The following is a 15,561-nucleotide window of genomic DNA, read 5'->3' as shown; positions in this document are numbered from 1 at the left end:
ATTCCATGCACTGTCCAGCTGGTAGCCACTGTCACGGTTTAACAGAGTTTCCACCAGTTGTATTTCTACGGATTCTTTGATAATGGAGTCCCAGAAAGACGTTGCTGTGGACAAAATCATTGTTTTCTCATACTTCATTGAATGTCCAGTAGAAATACAATGTTCAGCAATAGCGGACTTGCTTGGCTGCAAAAGGCGGGTGTAACGTCGATGTTCAGTGCAGCGTTCTTTCACAGTGCGTGTGGTTTGACCTATGCAAGCCGTACCACATTGGCACAGTATCTTGTAAATTCCGAACTTCCATAGTAACAGATTGTCCTTAACTGATCTGACAAGGTCCGCAATCTTCGATGGTGGGCGGAAAACCACTTTTACCTGAAATTTTCCGACGATTCTTGCTATTTTAAACGAAGTGCTGCCAACAAACGGAAGAAAAGCTAAAGATTGTTCCAGCATATTCTCCTCTTTATTCACTTCCTGCTTCTTGGTTTTAACTGTTAGTGCCCTGATAATCTGCCGGATGGAATATCCATTTTCGCTGAACACTGTCTTTAGATGGATGAGTTCTTGAGGTAAGCTATCTAGAGCGGAGACAGTATGAGCTCTATGAACAAGTGTTTTAAGCAAACTCACGGTTAGCGACGGGTGATGGCAACTCGATGCTTGCAGGTACAAATCAGTATGATTGGTTTTCTGGTAACCTGAATGCCCTAGAGAACCATCATTCTTCCTTTGAACCAGGACATCCAAGAAAGGCAAACAACCATCTTTCTCTATTTCCATGGTGAACCGGATGTTGCTATGAATGGAGTTAAGGTGATGTAGAAACTCCATTAATTTATCTCTCCATGAGGCCACACTATGAAAGTGTCATCCACATACCTCCAAAAAACTGTCGGTTTCAGGGCAGCTGATTCAAGCGCTCTCTCTTCAAAATCCTCCATAAGAAGGTTGGCTACCAAAGAAGGCAGGGGGGCTACCTATGGCGACACCGTCACAACAAAAATGCTGTCAAACAAGTAAGCTTTAAGCCAAAGAGGCCCTAACTGGAATCAGACAACGTACACACACACAGATTCACATACACTCACACAAATGCAACACACCGACACATTCTCTCATTTAGACAGCTCCTCCACCTGTGCCATTCTGTGGGGTCGACGATTTTTACTGGTAAAAAAATGAAGATGGAGCCGATTGCACCTCTGAAAAGACAAACATGGGGAAGGGGAACAGTGATGCAATACCGCCGAACGGTGATTTTACTGCTTTCAAAGATTCAGAGGTCAGTATACACTCGCAACACCGCACCTCACGACACGGTACAAACTGGACTATCAAAACGATCGTGCTGGTCAGTATTCTTGGATGCACTCTATGCTCCCACTTCTTTCCATAAGAGGGTGCATCCAGAATGTGTACTCAGATGGAATCTGTTGTCATCTGAGAAGAGCACACGACCCCCACTCTCACCTGTACGATCCCTACGCCGTAGGGACTATCGCAAACTGTGCAGTCACCGGTGTCAGTGGAACACGATATGCTGGTCGTCTGCCAAAGATACCACTCCCACAAAGTAGCCGTGCCACTGTCGACTGAGAGACTGGGTGCCTTGCAGCACTGTTAAATGTAGTTGCAATTGTGCCTGCTGTCTGACAAAGGCTACTTCTCGCCTACTGCGCAATGTAGTGGCTATCTGCTGTCGTAGTCGACTGTGGTCGACCGTTTCTTCTCCTTCGTGCAGTAGTGCCTGCGGTTCCGCGGTTTGGAAAGCTCCCCTGTGGACGGGAAAAACGGCTGTTGTGCTCCCTGGGCAACACTGTCCTCCATCCAGTTTCGTGATAATTCTTCCCTGTACTAAGTCATCCGATTGTTGTCTCCTGGCTACAGTGTTTCGAAGAACACTGCCACATTGCACCGTAACTGCTCACACACTGTCTTTTCCCATTCCTCCGACTGCCTCATGTTGTGAAGCTGGCCCCATTTGGCGCTACGGTCATGGTGACCTCACGCGATGTGACATTTAACTCGGATGCACAACTGCGAGACTTCTGGAAAAATGATCCCACACTTCTGTTCGTTTCCACTAAGTTGTTATTGCGCTGTGTTACTTTATCCATCTTGTCTTCAAGTTTAGCAGAGTTGTGTAGTTAACCTGTTAAAACTTTTAGGTTTGGCTATTTTCATCTCAAGATCAAAACACACACACACACACACACACAGAACTCGTACATACAGTGTGTACAGGACCACAGTCTCCGGTTGCCTAGGCCACCTCAGCAACCAGAGACTGGTCGTGCGTGTGTGTCAGTTGCATTTGTGTGAGTGTATGTGAATCTGTGTGTGTGTACGTTGTCTAATTCCAATGATGGCCTCTTTGGCTTAAAGCTTACTTGTTTGACAGCCTTTTTGTTGTTCCTGTCTGCAACTCAACTTTCCATAAATCTGTCAGTCTGTAAGGTAACATATTTTGCATATTTTCATTGACTGAAGTGTTGTGGGATAATATTCTCAAGTAACTTCCTCACTTAGGCAAAAAATACTCATTGCACACAAGAAACTAGTCAGAATTATGTGTGGCAATCACATACATATAACTCACAGATATCTCTTTAAGCAGCTGGGAATACTAACCGTAACCTGATTTAATCACAAATGAAATGTGTTGTCAATGATATGTGTCTGAGAGTAACAGAGATATTTACAAGTACATCACTAGAAGGAAAAGTGATATGGATTACCCTTTAATGATTCTTGGTTTTGCATAGAAAGGGATGAAATATCCAGTCATAAAACTCTATGACAATCTAATCATCAAAATAAAATGTGTGACAGGCAGCAGAAGACCTCCACGGTTTTTTGTTTTATTGACTAGAGCCATGGTCTAAGACACATTTTTCTGTTTAATGTTGTGTCTTCTAATGCTGGGAACATAAATCAGAAGTTGTAAAGACTCTGATACTAGTTTAAAATTAAAATAAGCTAAGCAGGCCACACTGTTTACTCATATCCCTACAGAAAAAAAGAGAGATTAAATCATTGGCGGAGCAGGTTATAACAATCTGTGAGCCAAAGTACTACGAGGAAGAACTTGAGCGTTTAATAATTGCTTTTGTAAGAAATTGTTTCACTGAGATATTTAAACTGCATCCTGAAATACGAGGGGTATTTGGAAAGTAAGTTCTGATCAGCCGCGAAATGGAAAATACTGTGAAAATAAAAAATGTTTTCTTTGCAACAATTAGCTACAACTTCCAGCTACTTACCTACATAGTCGGCTCTCCAATTTAGACATCCATTGTAGCATCATAGCTACTTTCCAATACCTCATATTTCTTTCCAGCAATTCTCTTCATTGGTCTACAGCTTGTTGTCTATGCCAAAATGTTGTCTTCATAGCTAGTGGTTCATGTGAGCAGAGACGAAACTCAGAAGGAGCCTATTACAGGCTGTATTGTGCGTGATCGTACACTTCCCATCGAAAATGCTGCAAGAGCATCTCCACCGCCCTTGCAGGTAAAAAGAGCATTATTTTATTTTCCAAATTTTGCAATATTTTTCTTACAACTAGCACTGTGCCTCAATGGTGTGAATTATGTTACATAAGCAGCTCCGCAGCACCAGGGATGGATTCCACGCTGAGTTCCGCTGAGCTAGGGACGTTATCCACGGGCCTGCCGAGCAAGTAACGCTTTCAGAAGGTTCAAAGCCAACCAGTGGAAGAGCACAGATCGGTCACATGGGGCGTGCGGGTGGGCCGGCGAGACAGTGGCTGCAGTAGCGAACTGCTCTCTCATCTACCAGCATCCTACCCTACGAACGTGTCTACCTGGTCTTCCCGTCGAGGTTGAAATGCTCCCCTCCACTATGTGCGGTTCCCTCAGCATGCCAAGCAGACGATAGACCAAATGTATCCTGTAGAATAGGTGAAGGAGAATAAATCTCCATTTTTCAGCAATTCTGTTTTTCATTACACATTCTAGAGTGAACAGGATCAGCCCTGGATGCCCACTTACACTCCTTAACCCATTTTGACAGGTACAGGTGGTGCCCTGAAGTGGGATCACCACCGTTAGGTCTACCCGACCTTTTCTCGTCTACTAACATTAGCCGGTAGACACATAGGTGCCCGGCAGTGCATATCCGTGGGTTACGTGTCTGCCTGTGCCAGAAGCGGGCCTGGCGCTTTCGCACACTAATTTGTGTGCCGAGTGGACCTGCCGCAGCAATCAGTCGAGACGGTTAAGTAGTGCCACCGAGGGTGCTATCAGATGCACGCCTTTGGTGCCTGAAACGAGCAGAGGTGCAGTAAGCCACCACAGGCCACGTCGAATGCCATCACTGCCTACGCTGCTGCTGCCAGTGCATCGCTCCTGAGACTGCTGATGTCCTTGTGACTGCCGCTGCCGCCGCCGCCTCCGCCTCCTCCGTGTGATGTTAAGTGTTGCTCAATGTCATCTTCTAGTTAACAACTCCAGTGAACTTACACTGAGGGATCTTTCTGTCGCCTAGAACAGGGGTCTCCAAACTATACCCCGCGGGCCAAAACCACTCCCCGAGGGGGCCGGCAAATCGGTCCGCGTTATCTGGCCGGACATCCCCGGTATCCGGCCCGCCAGATGTTTGAAGTGGTACCTATATTGCCAACAATTGAGTTTCGAGGCCTATCGCGACCGATACACCGCGACATTGTCGGACACAGTCATGCAACAGAACTATCAAATATATGCTCTGGCTCTGCTACTCGCTACAAGATTACATAACTAAACTTATTGTTGTACCGCTTGAAATAACAATGCGTTGACATTCTCTGCCTCTACGTCTTGCAGTAATAGTGTTTCTGACAATGATTTTGAGATTTCGTTAACTTTGTAGGACGCTTTCCTGAAGAATGTGCAGTGACATACCTTTTTGTCGGTGAAACTCGCCAGGTACATCCACCAATCAAAATCATGTAATTAAATAAATATCGTAGTTCGTTTCAGTGTCAGCTATTCCCACAACCTTAGATTTTTGCGATTTCATCTTTCCTTTAGCCTTACATTACAGTGATCGTGGAGTGCTAGGGTGCTTTAATCCTACTAGGTAGATCTTGGCCCTTATGACTTCGTGGAAGAGTCAATGTCGCCCATGGACTAAAAAGTTTAGAGACCCCTGGCCTAGAATAAAGTGCCTGAAACAAGCAGATAACTGACGATGGTCGAAGTAGAGAAGATATAAAATGTAGACTGGAAATGACAAGGAAAGTGTTTCTGCAGAAGAGAAATTTGTTAACATCGCGTATAGATTTAAATGTAAGGAAGTCGTTTCTGAAAGTATTTGTATGGAGTGTAGCCACGTATGGAAGTGAAACGTGGACGATAAATAGTTTAGACAAGAAGAGAATAGAAGCTTTTGAAATGTGGTGCTACAGAAGAATGCTGAAGATTAGATGGGTAGATCACATCACTAGTGAGGAGGTATTGACTAGAATTGGGGAGGAGAGGAGTTTGTGGCAGAACTTGACTAGAAGAAGAGATCAGTTGGTAGGGCATGTTCTAAGGCATCAGGGGATCACAAATTTAGTATTGGAGGGCAGCGTGGAGGGTAAAAATCATGGAGGGAGACCAAGAGATGAATACACTAAGCAGATTCAGAAGGATGTAGGTTGCAGTAGGTACTGGGAGATGAAGAAGCTTGCACAGGATAGAGTAGCATGGAGAGCTGCATCAAACCAGTCTCAGGACTGAAGACCACAACAACAACAGAATAAAGTGAGACCCCTTTCGTGTACAACTGTTCGGTCTCAGTCCCAGTTTAGTAACTGTGCCCAATTTACATCCTCACCGACCGGCAAAGACGATAAAGTTGGCTCCCGATGCTGCAACTGTGGCCTCAGACGAGCCTGACACGTGACTTCACTGCAACAGCAGATAAGCACCCTGTAACTTGAAAAAATAGAGCGACAGGAGCGGCTTAACTTGTAAACATGAAGCCAGAGCCACCAAAAATGCTGCAACTCCACGCCCTTTCAGGTTGAACGTGGAAAACTAGTACCAGGTATAGCCAGTATGCTTCCAGCGGTAACTTTTATACCTTCGTTTGCTGCAAAGTCAGGTGAATATTTAACAACATTTTTGCAAATCGTCAGGGAAGTGGGACGTGCATGCACATGGCCGACCATTTTTTGTTAAATGTCACCAAGCTGAATCTTTGGGCAATGCGTAAACTTATCTTGAGCCAGTAGACGGATTGTGGGAAGCACCTACTTTTGAGTTCTTGACAAAGGGGTTAACAGAGTGCTGCTCTGACAAGCACGGGGTTAGCTGTTATCATAATCAGTTGTCTACCCTTAGACAGAAAAGTGCAGAAGACTTTGAAGCATTTGCAGACAGAATTATGGCAATATCTTGTCGCAGGTACACCCTAGGAAGAGACAATACATACAACGAAGTGTTCAATGATGAAGCTGAATCGAGACCAATCGACGTATTCACATGTGGAATCAATCTACGTATATGGAGTGAGATAAAGGTAGCCTCCCCCACCTCCTTGCACGAAGCAGTCAGATTTGTTCTGCCAGGAAGTTTCAGATTTGATCTACCGCATGAGGAAGCTGGAAGAACTGTATCAACCCCCACACGCACCAGCGAAGTGCAACATGTGTCCATTAATTACACAAACTGCCGAAGAGGGGGGAAGCCCAACCATACAGCTAAGAACTGCTGGGCTTCCTTCTGTAAGAAATGCCATACAATTGGACACGAACAGGATTGTTGCCACAAAGCAAGTGGCCAAATTCCCCCAAGAGGAACGTGCCAGCAGATTTTTAAAAAGAAAAAAAAGATCATTCCAAGATGAGTACTGATACATGGGGAAATGAGCATGCAGCAGGTTCTGCCAACGAACCTCAAATGGTTCAAATGGCTCTGAGCACTATAGGACTTAACATCGGAGGTCATCAGTCCCCTAGAAGTTAGAACTACTTAAACCTGGCTAAGAGAAGAAGGTGCCCGCTCCCGCACCCGCAGTGGGGGGTGCACATCACCACGCAGACAGACTTTCTGCCGCAAAAGGACACGGGTACTCAAACGGACGCCGCCCTGGAACCTGTAGCAATACAGGAAACGGGGGATACGCCCACAGACGTGGCACCGTCCTCCCCTTCCCCAACTCCTGACAGGGAGGGAAAACATACATCGGGCAATCACACTCGAGTTAACTACAGAGAAGGACCTGCACACCATTTACGCGAACCCCTTCTTCACACCATGCGACTGGGTTTACATCCCGGAAGACGCAGTCGTGCGGCCGAGGAAGGAGGTTCGCGACAGCAAGAGGAAGCTGTCAGCAGAGTTAGAGACAGCACTGCACAACGTCTCGCGTGGGGGCAAAACCACAAAGTCCACCACTAGCATGCCTGCATTTTAGCAGCCATGACTAAAAACTGGACCATGCAAAGACACATCAAAAAGGCACGCCACATCAAGACATCGCAAGGAATAGGAGGAAAGGCTGCCATAAGCAAAAACTCCTGCACTCGGGCCAAGGCCAAGGCCCATTTGTAGAGCATCTACATCTACATCCATGCTCTGAAAGCCACCTGACAGTGTGTGGCGGAGGGTACCTCGAGTACCTCTATCGGTTCTCCCTTCTATTCCGGTCTTGTATTGTTCGTGGAAAGAAGGATTGTCGGTATGCCTCTGTGTGGGCTCTAATCTCTCTGATTTTATCCTCACGGTCTCTTCCCAAGATATACTTAGGAGGGAGCAATATACTCCTCGACTCCTCGGTGCAGGTATGTTCTCGAAACTTCGACAAAAGCCCGTACCGAGCTACTGAGCGTCTCTCCTGCAGAGTCTTCCACTGGAGTTTATCTATCATCTCCGTAACGCTTTCGCGATTACTAAATGATCCTGTAACCAAGCGCGCTGCTCTCCGTTGGATCTTCTGTATCTCTTCTATGAACTCCATCTGGTATGGATACCACACTGCCGAGCAGTGGGCGAACAAGTGTACTGTAACCTACTTCCTTCGTTTTTGGATTGTATTTCCTTAGGATTCTTCCAAAGAATCTCAGTCTGGCATCTGCTTTACCGACGATCAACTTTATATGATCTTTGCATTTTAAATCACTCCTAATGCGTACTCCTAGATAATTTATGGAATTAACTGCTTCCAGTTGCTGACCTATTTTGTAGCTAAATGATAAAGGCTCTATCTTTCTATGTATTCCCAGCACATTACACTTGTCTACATTGAGATTCAATTTCCATTCCCTGCAGATCCTCTTGCATTTCAGTACAATTTCCCATTGTTACAACTTCTCGATATACTACAGCAGTTGACGAAGGAAAAAATGTGTCACTTTTTTTATACAGTGGGAAGGGGGGATTATGTTGCACAGCATGCTTTCCCATCTGTTGTGATCACACATGCAATTAAGAAATGTATCCTGCCTTTGGTAACTTCCAAGCAACAAGCATAGATCGTGATGACTTCAGTGTAATTATTGTCTCTAAATAAAGCATCATTTCTGTTTGCCGCATTGTCTGTTTCTCTGTTGCTTTTTGTACTATACTGTAGCAGTTCTTTCTATGTATGGTCCAAGTTTCACATGTTGTGTTGCTGCCAAATAGCATTGCTCTGTGGCAGTTACTTCCATCCATAAGTTTCGCACACCATTTTACACTGATTCAAGAAAATGTGTGCAGATGACTGTACAAATGTCTGGTAAGATGCCAAATATACAAAGAAGGTCATATGTGTACCAAATGTACGGACACACACACACACACACACACACACACACACACACACACACACACACACACACACACACACACACACACACACACACCACTTACCCCGAACCTCCGGCCCCGCCCCCTGCCGGCTGAGCCCCCAGCTTTGCAGGACCGCGGCTGTGGACGCCTACAGACACCTGCCGGAAGAACTGCTTGTCCAGATCCTCTGCTGTCACCCGGTTTGGCTGTAAACATTGGAAGCATGTGGGGTTGTAGACTGCAACTAGAGACACGGGCAGTGTTACAAAGGCTTCTAGCCAGGCTGACATCTCCATTATTGTGAATATAGGTGAGGTGGAGCAATGAGTAAACTCTGGTTGTATTCAATATAATAGAGGGAAACATTCCACGTGGGAAAAATATACAGGGTGTTTCAAAAATGACCAGTATATTTGAAACGGCAATAAAAACTAAACGAGCAGCGATAGAAATACACCGTTTGTTGCAATATGCTTGGGACAACAGTACATTTTCAGGCGGACAAACTTTCGAAATTACAGTAGTTACAATTTTCAACAACAGATGGCGCTGCAAGTGATGTGAAAGATATAGAAGACAACGCAGTCTGTGGGTGCGCCATTCTGTACGTCGTCTTTCTGCTGTAAGCGTGTGCTGTTCACAACGTGCAAGTGTGCTGTAGACAACATGGTTTATTCCTTAGAACAGAGGATTTTTCTGGTGTTGGAATTCCACCGCCTAGAACACAGTGTTGTTGCAACAAGACGAAGTTTTCAACGGAGGTTTAATGTAACCAAAGGACCGAAAACCGATACAATAAAGGATCTGTTTGAAAAATTTCAACGGACTGGGAACGTGACGGATGAACATGCTGGAAAGGTAGGGCGACCGCGTACGGCAACCACAGAGGGCAACGCGCAGCTAGTGCAGCAGGTGATCCAACAGCGGCCTCGGGTTTCCGTTCGCCGTGTTGCAGCTGCGGTCCAAACGACGCCAACGTCCACGTATCGTCTCATGCGCCAGAGTTTACACCTCTATCCATACAAAATTCAAACGCGGCAACCCCTCAGCACCGCTACCATTGCTGCACGAGAGACATTCGCTAACGATATAGTGCACAGGATTGATGACAGCGATATGAATGTGGGCAGCATTTGGTTTACTGACGAAGCTTATTTTTACCTGGATGGCTTCGTCAATAAACAGAACTGGCGCATATGGGGAACCGAAAAGCCCCATGTTGCAGTCCCATCGTCCCTGCATCCTCAAAAAGTACTGGTCTGGGCCACCATTTCTTCCAAAGGAATCATTGGCCCATTTTTCAGATCCGAAATGATTACTGCATCACGCTATCTGGACATTCTTCGTGAATTTGTGGCGGTACAAACTGCCTTAGACGACACTGCGAACACCTCGTGGTTTATGCAAGATGGTGCCCGGCCACATCGCACGGCCGACGTCTTTAATTTCCTGAATGAATATTTCGATGATCGTGTGATTGCTTTGGGCTATCCGAAACATACAGGAGGCGGCGTGGATTGGCGTCCCTATTCGCCAGACACGAACCCCTGTGACTTCTTTCTGTGGGGACAGTTGAAAGACCAGGTGTACCGCCAGAATCCAGAAACAATTGAACAGCTGAAGCAGTACATCTCATCTGCATGTGAAGCCATTCCGCCAGACACGTTGTCAAAGGTTTCGGGTAATTTCATTCAGAGACTACGCCATATTATTGCTACGCATGGTGGATATGTGGAAAATATCGTACTATAGAGTTTCCCAGACCGCAGGGGGGAGAGAGAGAGAGAGAGAGAGAGAGAGAGAGAAGGGGGGGAGAGAGAGAGAGAGAGAGAAGGGGGGAGAGAGAGAGAGAGAGAAGGGGGGGGGAGAGAGAGAGAGAGCGAGAAGGGGGGGGGAGAGAGGGAGAGAGAGAGAGAGAGAGAGAGAGAGAGAGAGAGAGAGAAGGGGAGAGGGGGAGGGGGTGAGAAGGGGGGAGAGGGGGGGGGGAGAGAGAGAGAGAGAGAGAGAGAGAGAGAGAGAGAGAGAGAGAGAGAGAGAGAGAGAGAGAGAAAGGGGGGGGAGAGAGAGAGAAGGAGAGAGAGAGAGGCGGGGAAGGAGGAGGAGACAAAGGAAGGATGAGTGGAAATAGGAAGAGACGAGGGATATAAGGAGATCTAGATGTATATCCTACTTTTCCATCCAAGCAGACTGGATCACAGCAACGTGTGGCTAGGTACAGCTGGTACTACATAAAATGTTTTACTTAGTGCCAGAAGATGACATACCTCACGAGCTGGAGTAACCGTCCGACTTTGATGGGAATCTATCAAATCTTGAGGAAATGTCAAGTGATTATAAGGATGACGAGACACAGCAACTGTAGTTTTGCCAGGATGACAACTCAAACAAATTCGTGGTGCCGTAGAGGCGTGTTTGAGCCGTTGCCCTGCTCGAGCTGTTGAAGCAGTAGTTTCAGGAGGAAAAGACTGTTTTTATTACTATTTTTCCTGTGCAGCAGCACAGGCTGAACACAGGCAGGACTGCAATGCTCTGAAAATGTAGAGCAAAGAAATAATGGATTCTCAATTTTAGACATCATTACTGGGAGAACAGCGATCTTTCAGTTAAGCAAATTAGTATAAAAAAAACAGTCTGGACTAAACAGTCATTTCTTAAAAGTATGGCCAGTTTTGGCCTCTAGTAGTAGCCCACTCTCACGTAAAACTGCTTGGCAGCTGGGGCCTGCACAGCTGTTCCAAGCATCATCATCATCATCATATCAGTCGGATGGTGCATTATCTGAGGGTGGCCTACTACTGTGGCTGAAACTGGTCATATGTTTAATTAATGAGTGTGACTAGTTTTTAAATAATGGATTATCTGGAATTAAAAATTCAATGTGGTTGTTCTATGCTGAGATAAGATCACAGGGCAACATAAGCGAGTATTAACTAGTTTTCAATGCACCACAATTTATTTAAATTATTTCCTGGTACCAACTGGCTTTTGTAACAAGTTTATAAAATAAGACTTCAGTAAATTACCCAACTTAATTGTTACAATTTGCATACTCGAATGCAAGTGTGGTGTACATGACACATCATTTCTTGGAAAATCTAGCCAATGATTTTCATACACAATTACAATTTCTTAGCCCGAGCCAGGTGATTACAAACAATAGTGATATCACATAGATAAACTTTTCTACTAGTCGAACTGATGTGGCCGTACAAAATATGACATAGAGGAGGCTAAACTTGTACAAAGAAAAGCAGTACAAATTCTCACGGGTTCACTCTATTTCAAGAAGTGTGTCTAAAAAATACTTAAAACTCCAGACTGGCACAAGCTTGAACACAGGAGCCAACTGTTTAAAAGATTTCAAGAACCACTACTGGGTGAGGAGTACCCCACATATCACGATCATTCGGATTACGAAGACCACAATAGACTAGTAACAGTCCTCATAGCAATTCTCCCTGCACTCTGATGCTAACATGGTACAGTGCGAAGTGTCCCTGCCACACCCCTCACAGTGGTTTGCCGAGTATGGATGTAAATGTAAGTATGCTGACACACAGGTCACATCCATCTACAAGAAGTGATCCATGAAACTACTTTCCCACATCCTTGATACCCATTTGTTGTAGAATATTAGAACAAATTCTGAGCTCAGCCATAATGACGTATCTCTTACAGAATGTCCTCCTCCATGTTGATCAGCACAGATTTCAAAAACAATGACCCTATAACACCCAAATTGCAATTTTCTTGCACAAAATTCTGAAACCCACACTCAGGCAGTCACATAAATGCAGTACTTATTTACATCTGCAAAGAATTTGCCTCATTATCACACCTAGACTTATTACTGAAAGTATGACTGTATGGGGTATCACGCAAAACTATAACTGGATTGAGGCTATCTTTTTTTTCTCCCTTTTTTTTGGGGGGGGGGGGGGGGGGGGAGGGGGGGGGGGGATGCAGCATGTTATCTGGGACGGCGAGTTGTCAATAGATGTAGAAGTAACCTGAAGTGTGTCCCAGGGAAGTGGACTGGTGGACTGTATTGCACTGATGGGGTTAAAGGGGCCAAATTACAAGGCATATTAAATGTATTCGCAGTTGCAAATATGGACAAACATCAGCCGTACAACAGAACGATGACAATAAGAATTTATGCTGGACCAGGACACAAACACGGATTACCCGCTTATTGCGAGTGTTGCCTTATCACTAGGCTATCGAAGTACAACTCGTGGTCAGACCCAAAATTCCACATGTTGTCAACTGTGTGTTTACAACCTGCAATCCTACATACATCACGTAAGCACGCGTAAACACCTCAAGGAACATTACATCATAATTCTGAATAACAAGGCACTGCAATATCATATTTATCCGCAGACACCGGGAGAGTGACTTTCAATTAAAATGTCTCCCCTGTATGGAACTATATATCCAAGTGCTGGATGTACACACATGGAAATTTGATTGTGGCCGCGAGTCCCTCAGATAGGCTACTGCTAAGGAGACTGCTCACAATAAGCAAGAAACCGGGTTCGAGTCCTGGTCTGGCACGAACTTCATTGTCGTCATTCCATCCTACAGCTGACGGTTGTCCATATTCACAACTGCGAATGCATTTAATGTATTTCATAATAGATGTAGTCGCCGCAGTGCTTGTTCCTTCGGACATTGCATCACATTTCTGAATAACACTGGCACTGACATATCAAACTTTGAAGTAATTGGTACCTTTGACTCACTTTTATCAATTTGGGAATAGTGCGCACAGAGGAATGACACAAAAACACATCCTGATGAACCCCACTGTAAATGAGAATCGATAGAACCGAGAGAGAGAAGCAAGTTGAAGTGAGAGAGGGGTAAGAGGGTGAAGGTTGTCGATTTGTTCTGCCCAGAAAGCAGCTGGAGTCCCCTGGGACATGTTATGCAATGGGAGATGCACCCTCTGCATCAGACCAGTGCTTCCTCACCCTCCATTACTACATTACACAGAGTACGCAAAAGAACTTGCTCCCCTTCTAACAGCTGTGTACCGCAAGTCTCTAGAGGAACGGAAGGTTCCAAATCATTGGAAAAGAGCACAGGTTGTCCCAGTTTTCAAGAAGGGTCGTCGAGCAGATGCACAAAACTATAGGCCTGTATCTCTGACATCGATCTGTTGTAGAATTTTAAAGCATGTTTTTTGCTCGCGTATCGTCATTTCTGGAAACCCAGGAATCAACATGGGTTCCAGAAACAGCAATCGTGTGAGACCCAACTCACTTTATTTGTTCACGAGACCCAGAAAATATTAGATACAGGCTCCCAGGTAGATGTCATTTTCCTTGACCTCCGGAAGGCGTTCGATACAGTTCCGCACTGTCGCCTGATAAACAAAGTAAGAGCCTACGGAATATCAGACCAGCTGTGTGGCTGGATTGAAGAGTGTTTAGCAAACAGAACACAGCAGGTTGTTCTCAATGGAGAGACGTCTACAGACGTTAAAGTAACCTCTGGTGTGCCACAGGGGAGTGTTATGGGACCATTGCTTTTCACAATGTATATAAATGACCTAGTAGATAGTGTCGGAAGTTCCATGCAGCTTTTCGCGGATGATGCTGTAGTATACAGAGAAGTTGCAGGATTAGAAAATTGCAGGGAAATGCAGGAAGTTCTGCAGCAGATAGGCACTTGGTACAAGGAATGGCAACTGACCCTTAACATAGACAAATGTAACGTATTACGAATACATAGAAAGAATGATCCTTTATTGTACAATTATATGATAGCGGAACAAACACTGGTAGCAGTTACTTCTGTAAAATATCTGAGAGTATGCGTGCGGAACAACTTGAAGTCGAAAGATCATATAAAATTAATTGTTGGTAAGGTGGGTACCAGGTTGAGATTCATTGGGAGAGTCCTTAGAAAATGTAGTCCATCAACAAAGGAGGCGGCTTACAAAACACTCGTTGGACCTATACTTGGGTACTGCTCATCAGTGTGGGATCCGTACCAGGTCGGTCTGACGGAGGAGATAGAGAAGATCCAAAGATGAGCGGCGCGTTTCGTCACAGGGTTATTTGGTAAGCGTGATAGCGTTACGGAGATGTTTAGCAAACTCGAGTGGCAGACTCTGCAAGAGAGGTACTCTGCATCGCAGTGTAACTTGCTGTCCAAGTTTCGAGAGGGTGCGTTTCTGGATGAGGTATAGAATATATTGCTTCCCCCTACTTATACCTCCCGAGGAGATCACGATTGTAAAATTAGAGAGATTCGAGCACCACGGAGGCTTTCCGGCAGTCGTTCTTCCTGCAGAACCGTACGCGACTGGAACAGGAAAGGGAGGTAATGACAGTGGCACGTAAAGTGCCCTCCGCCACTCACCGTTGGGTGGCTTGCGGAGTATAAATGTTGATGTAGAAGAAAACTAGCAAAGCAGAACAAGTCAAAAAAATCTCAGGAAAGAGAATAATAACAAAACAGTAAACCGACAACAGATGTCAAAGAATAAGACGACTGAAAAATTGGGAATGGCAGGAGCCAGGCCAGGTCACCGAGCAAGGGCAGACACGGACCCCTGGGTCAGAGCAGGTGACCGGCCACCCCTCCGATCCCGCAAAGTGACTGACAAGGTCGATGAGCCCTACCTCAAAGGGCGGAGTAGGAACCATTTTCACGGGTAAAACATAAAACCATCAGCCACTTTGGTATCATCTGTTGTTGTTGTTGTTGTTGTTGTGCTTTTCAGTCCTGAGACTGGTTTGATGCAGCTCTCCATGCTACTCTATCCTGTGCAAGTTCCCAG

The 15,561-nt window shown here is 45.3% G+C and overlaps 1 protein-coding gene across 2 annotated transcripts in view; it reads right to left on the bottom strand.

The window, feature by feature from the left end:
• The window catches only part of LOC124553692 (large subunit GTPase 1 homolog), a 169,018-nt gene that overhangs the window by 18,646 nt on the left and 134,811 nt on the right, over positions 1-15,561 (bottom strand). For both annotated transcript variants that reach the window (XM_047127595.1, XM_047127596.1), the window contains exon 10: positions 8,847-8,971. In XM_047127595.1, the coding sequence (XP_046983551.1) occupies positions 8,847-8,971 (125 nt within the window). The remainder of the gene's footprint in view (positions 1-8,846; positions 8,972-15,561) is intronic.

Source organism: Schistocerca americana, chromosome 11, assembly GCF_021461395.2.
Source record: "Schistocerca americana isolate TAMUIC-IGC-003095 chromosome 11, iqSchAmer2.1, whole genome shotgun sequence".
NCBI classification, from domain to species: domain Eukaryota; kingdom Metazoa; phylum Arthropoda; class Insecta; order Orthoptera; family Acrididae; genus Schistocerca; species Schistocerca americana.
This window is presented reverse-complemented; position numbering and strand designations above follow the sequence as displayed.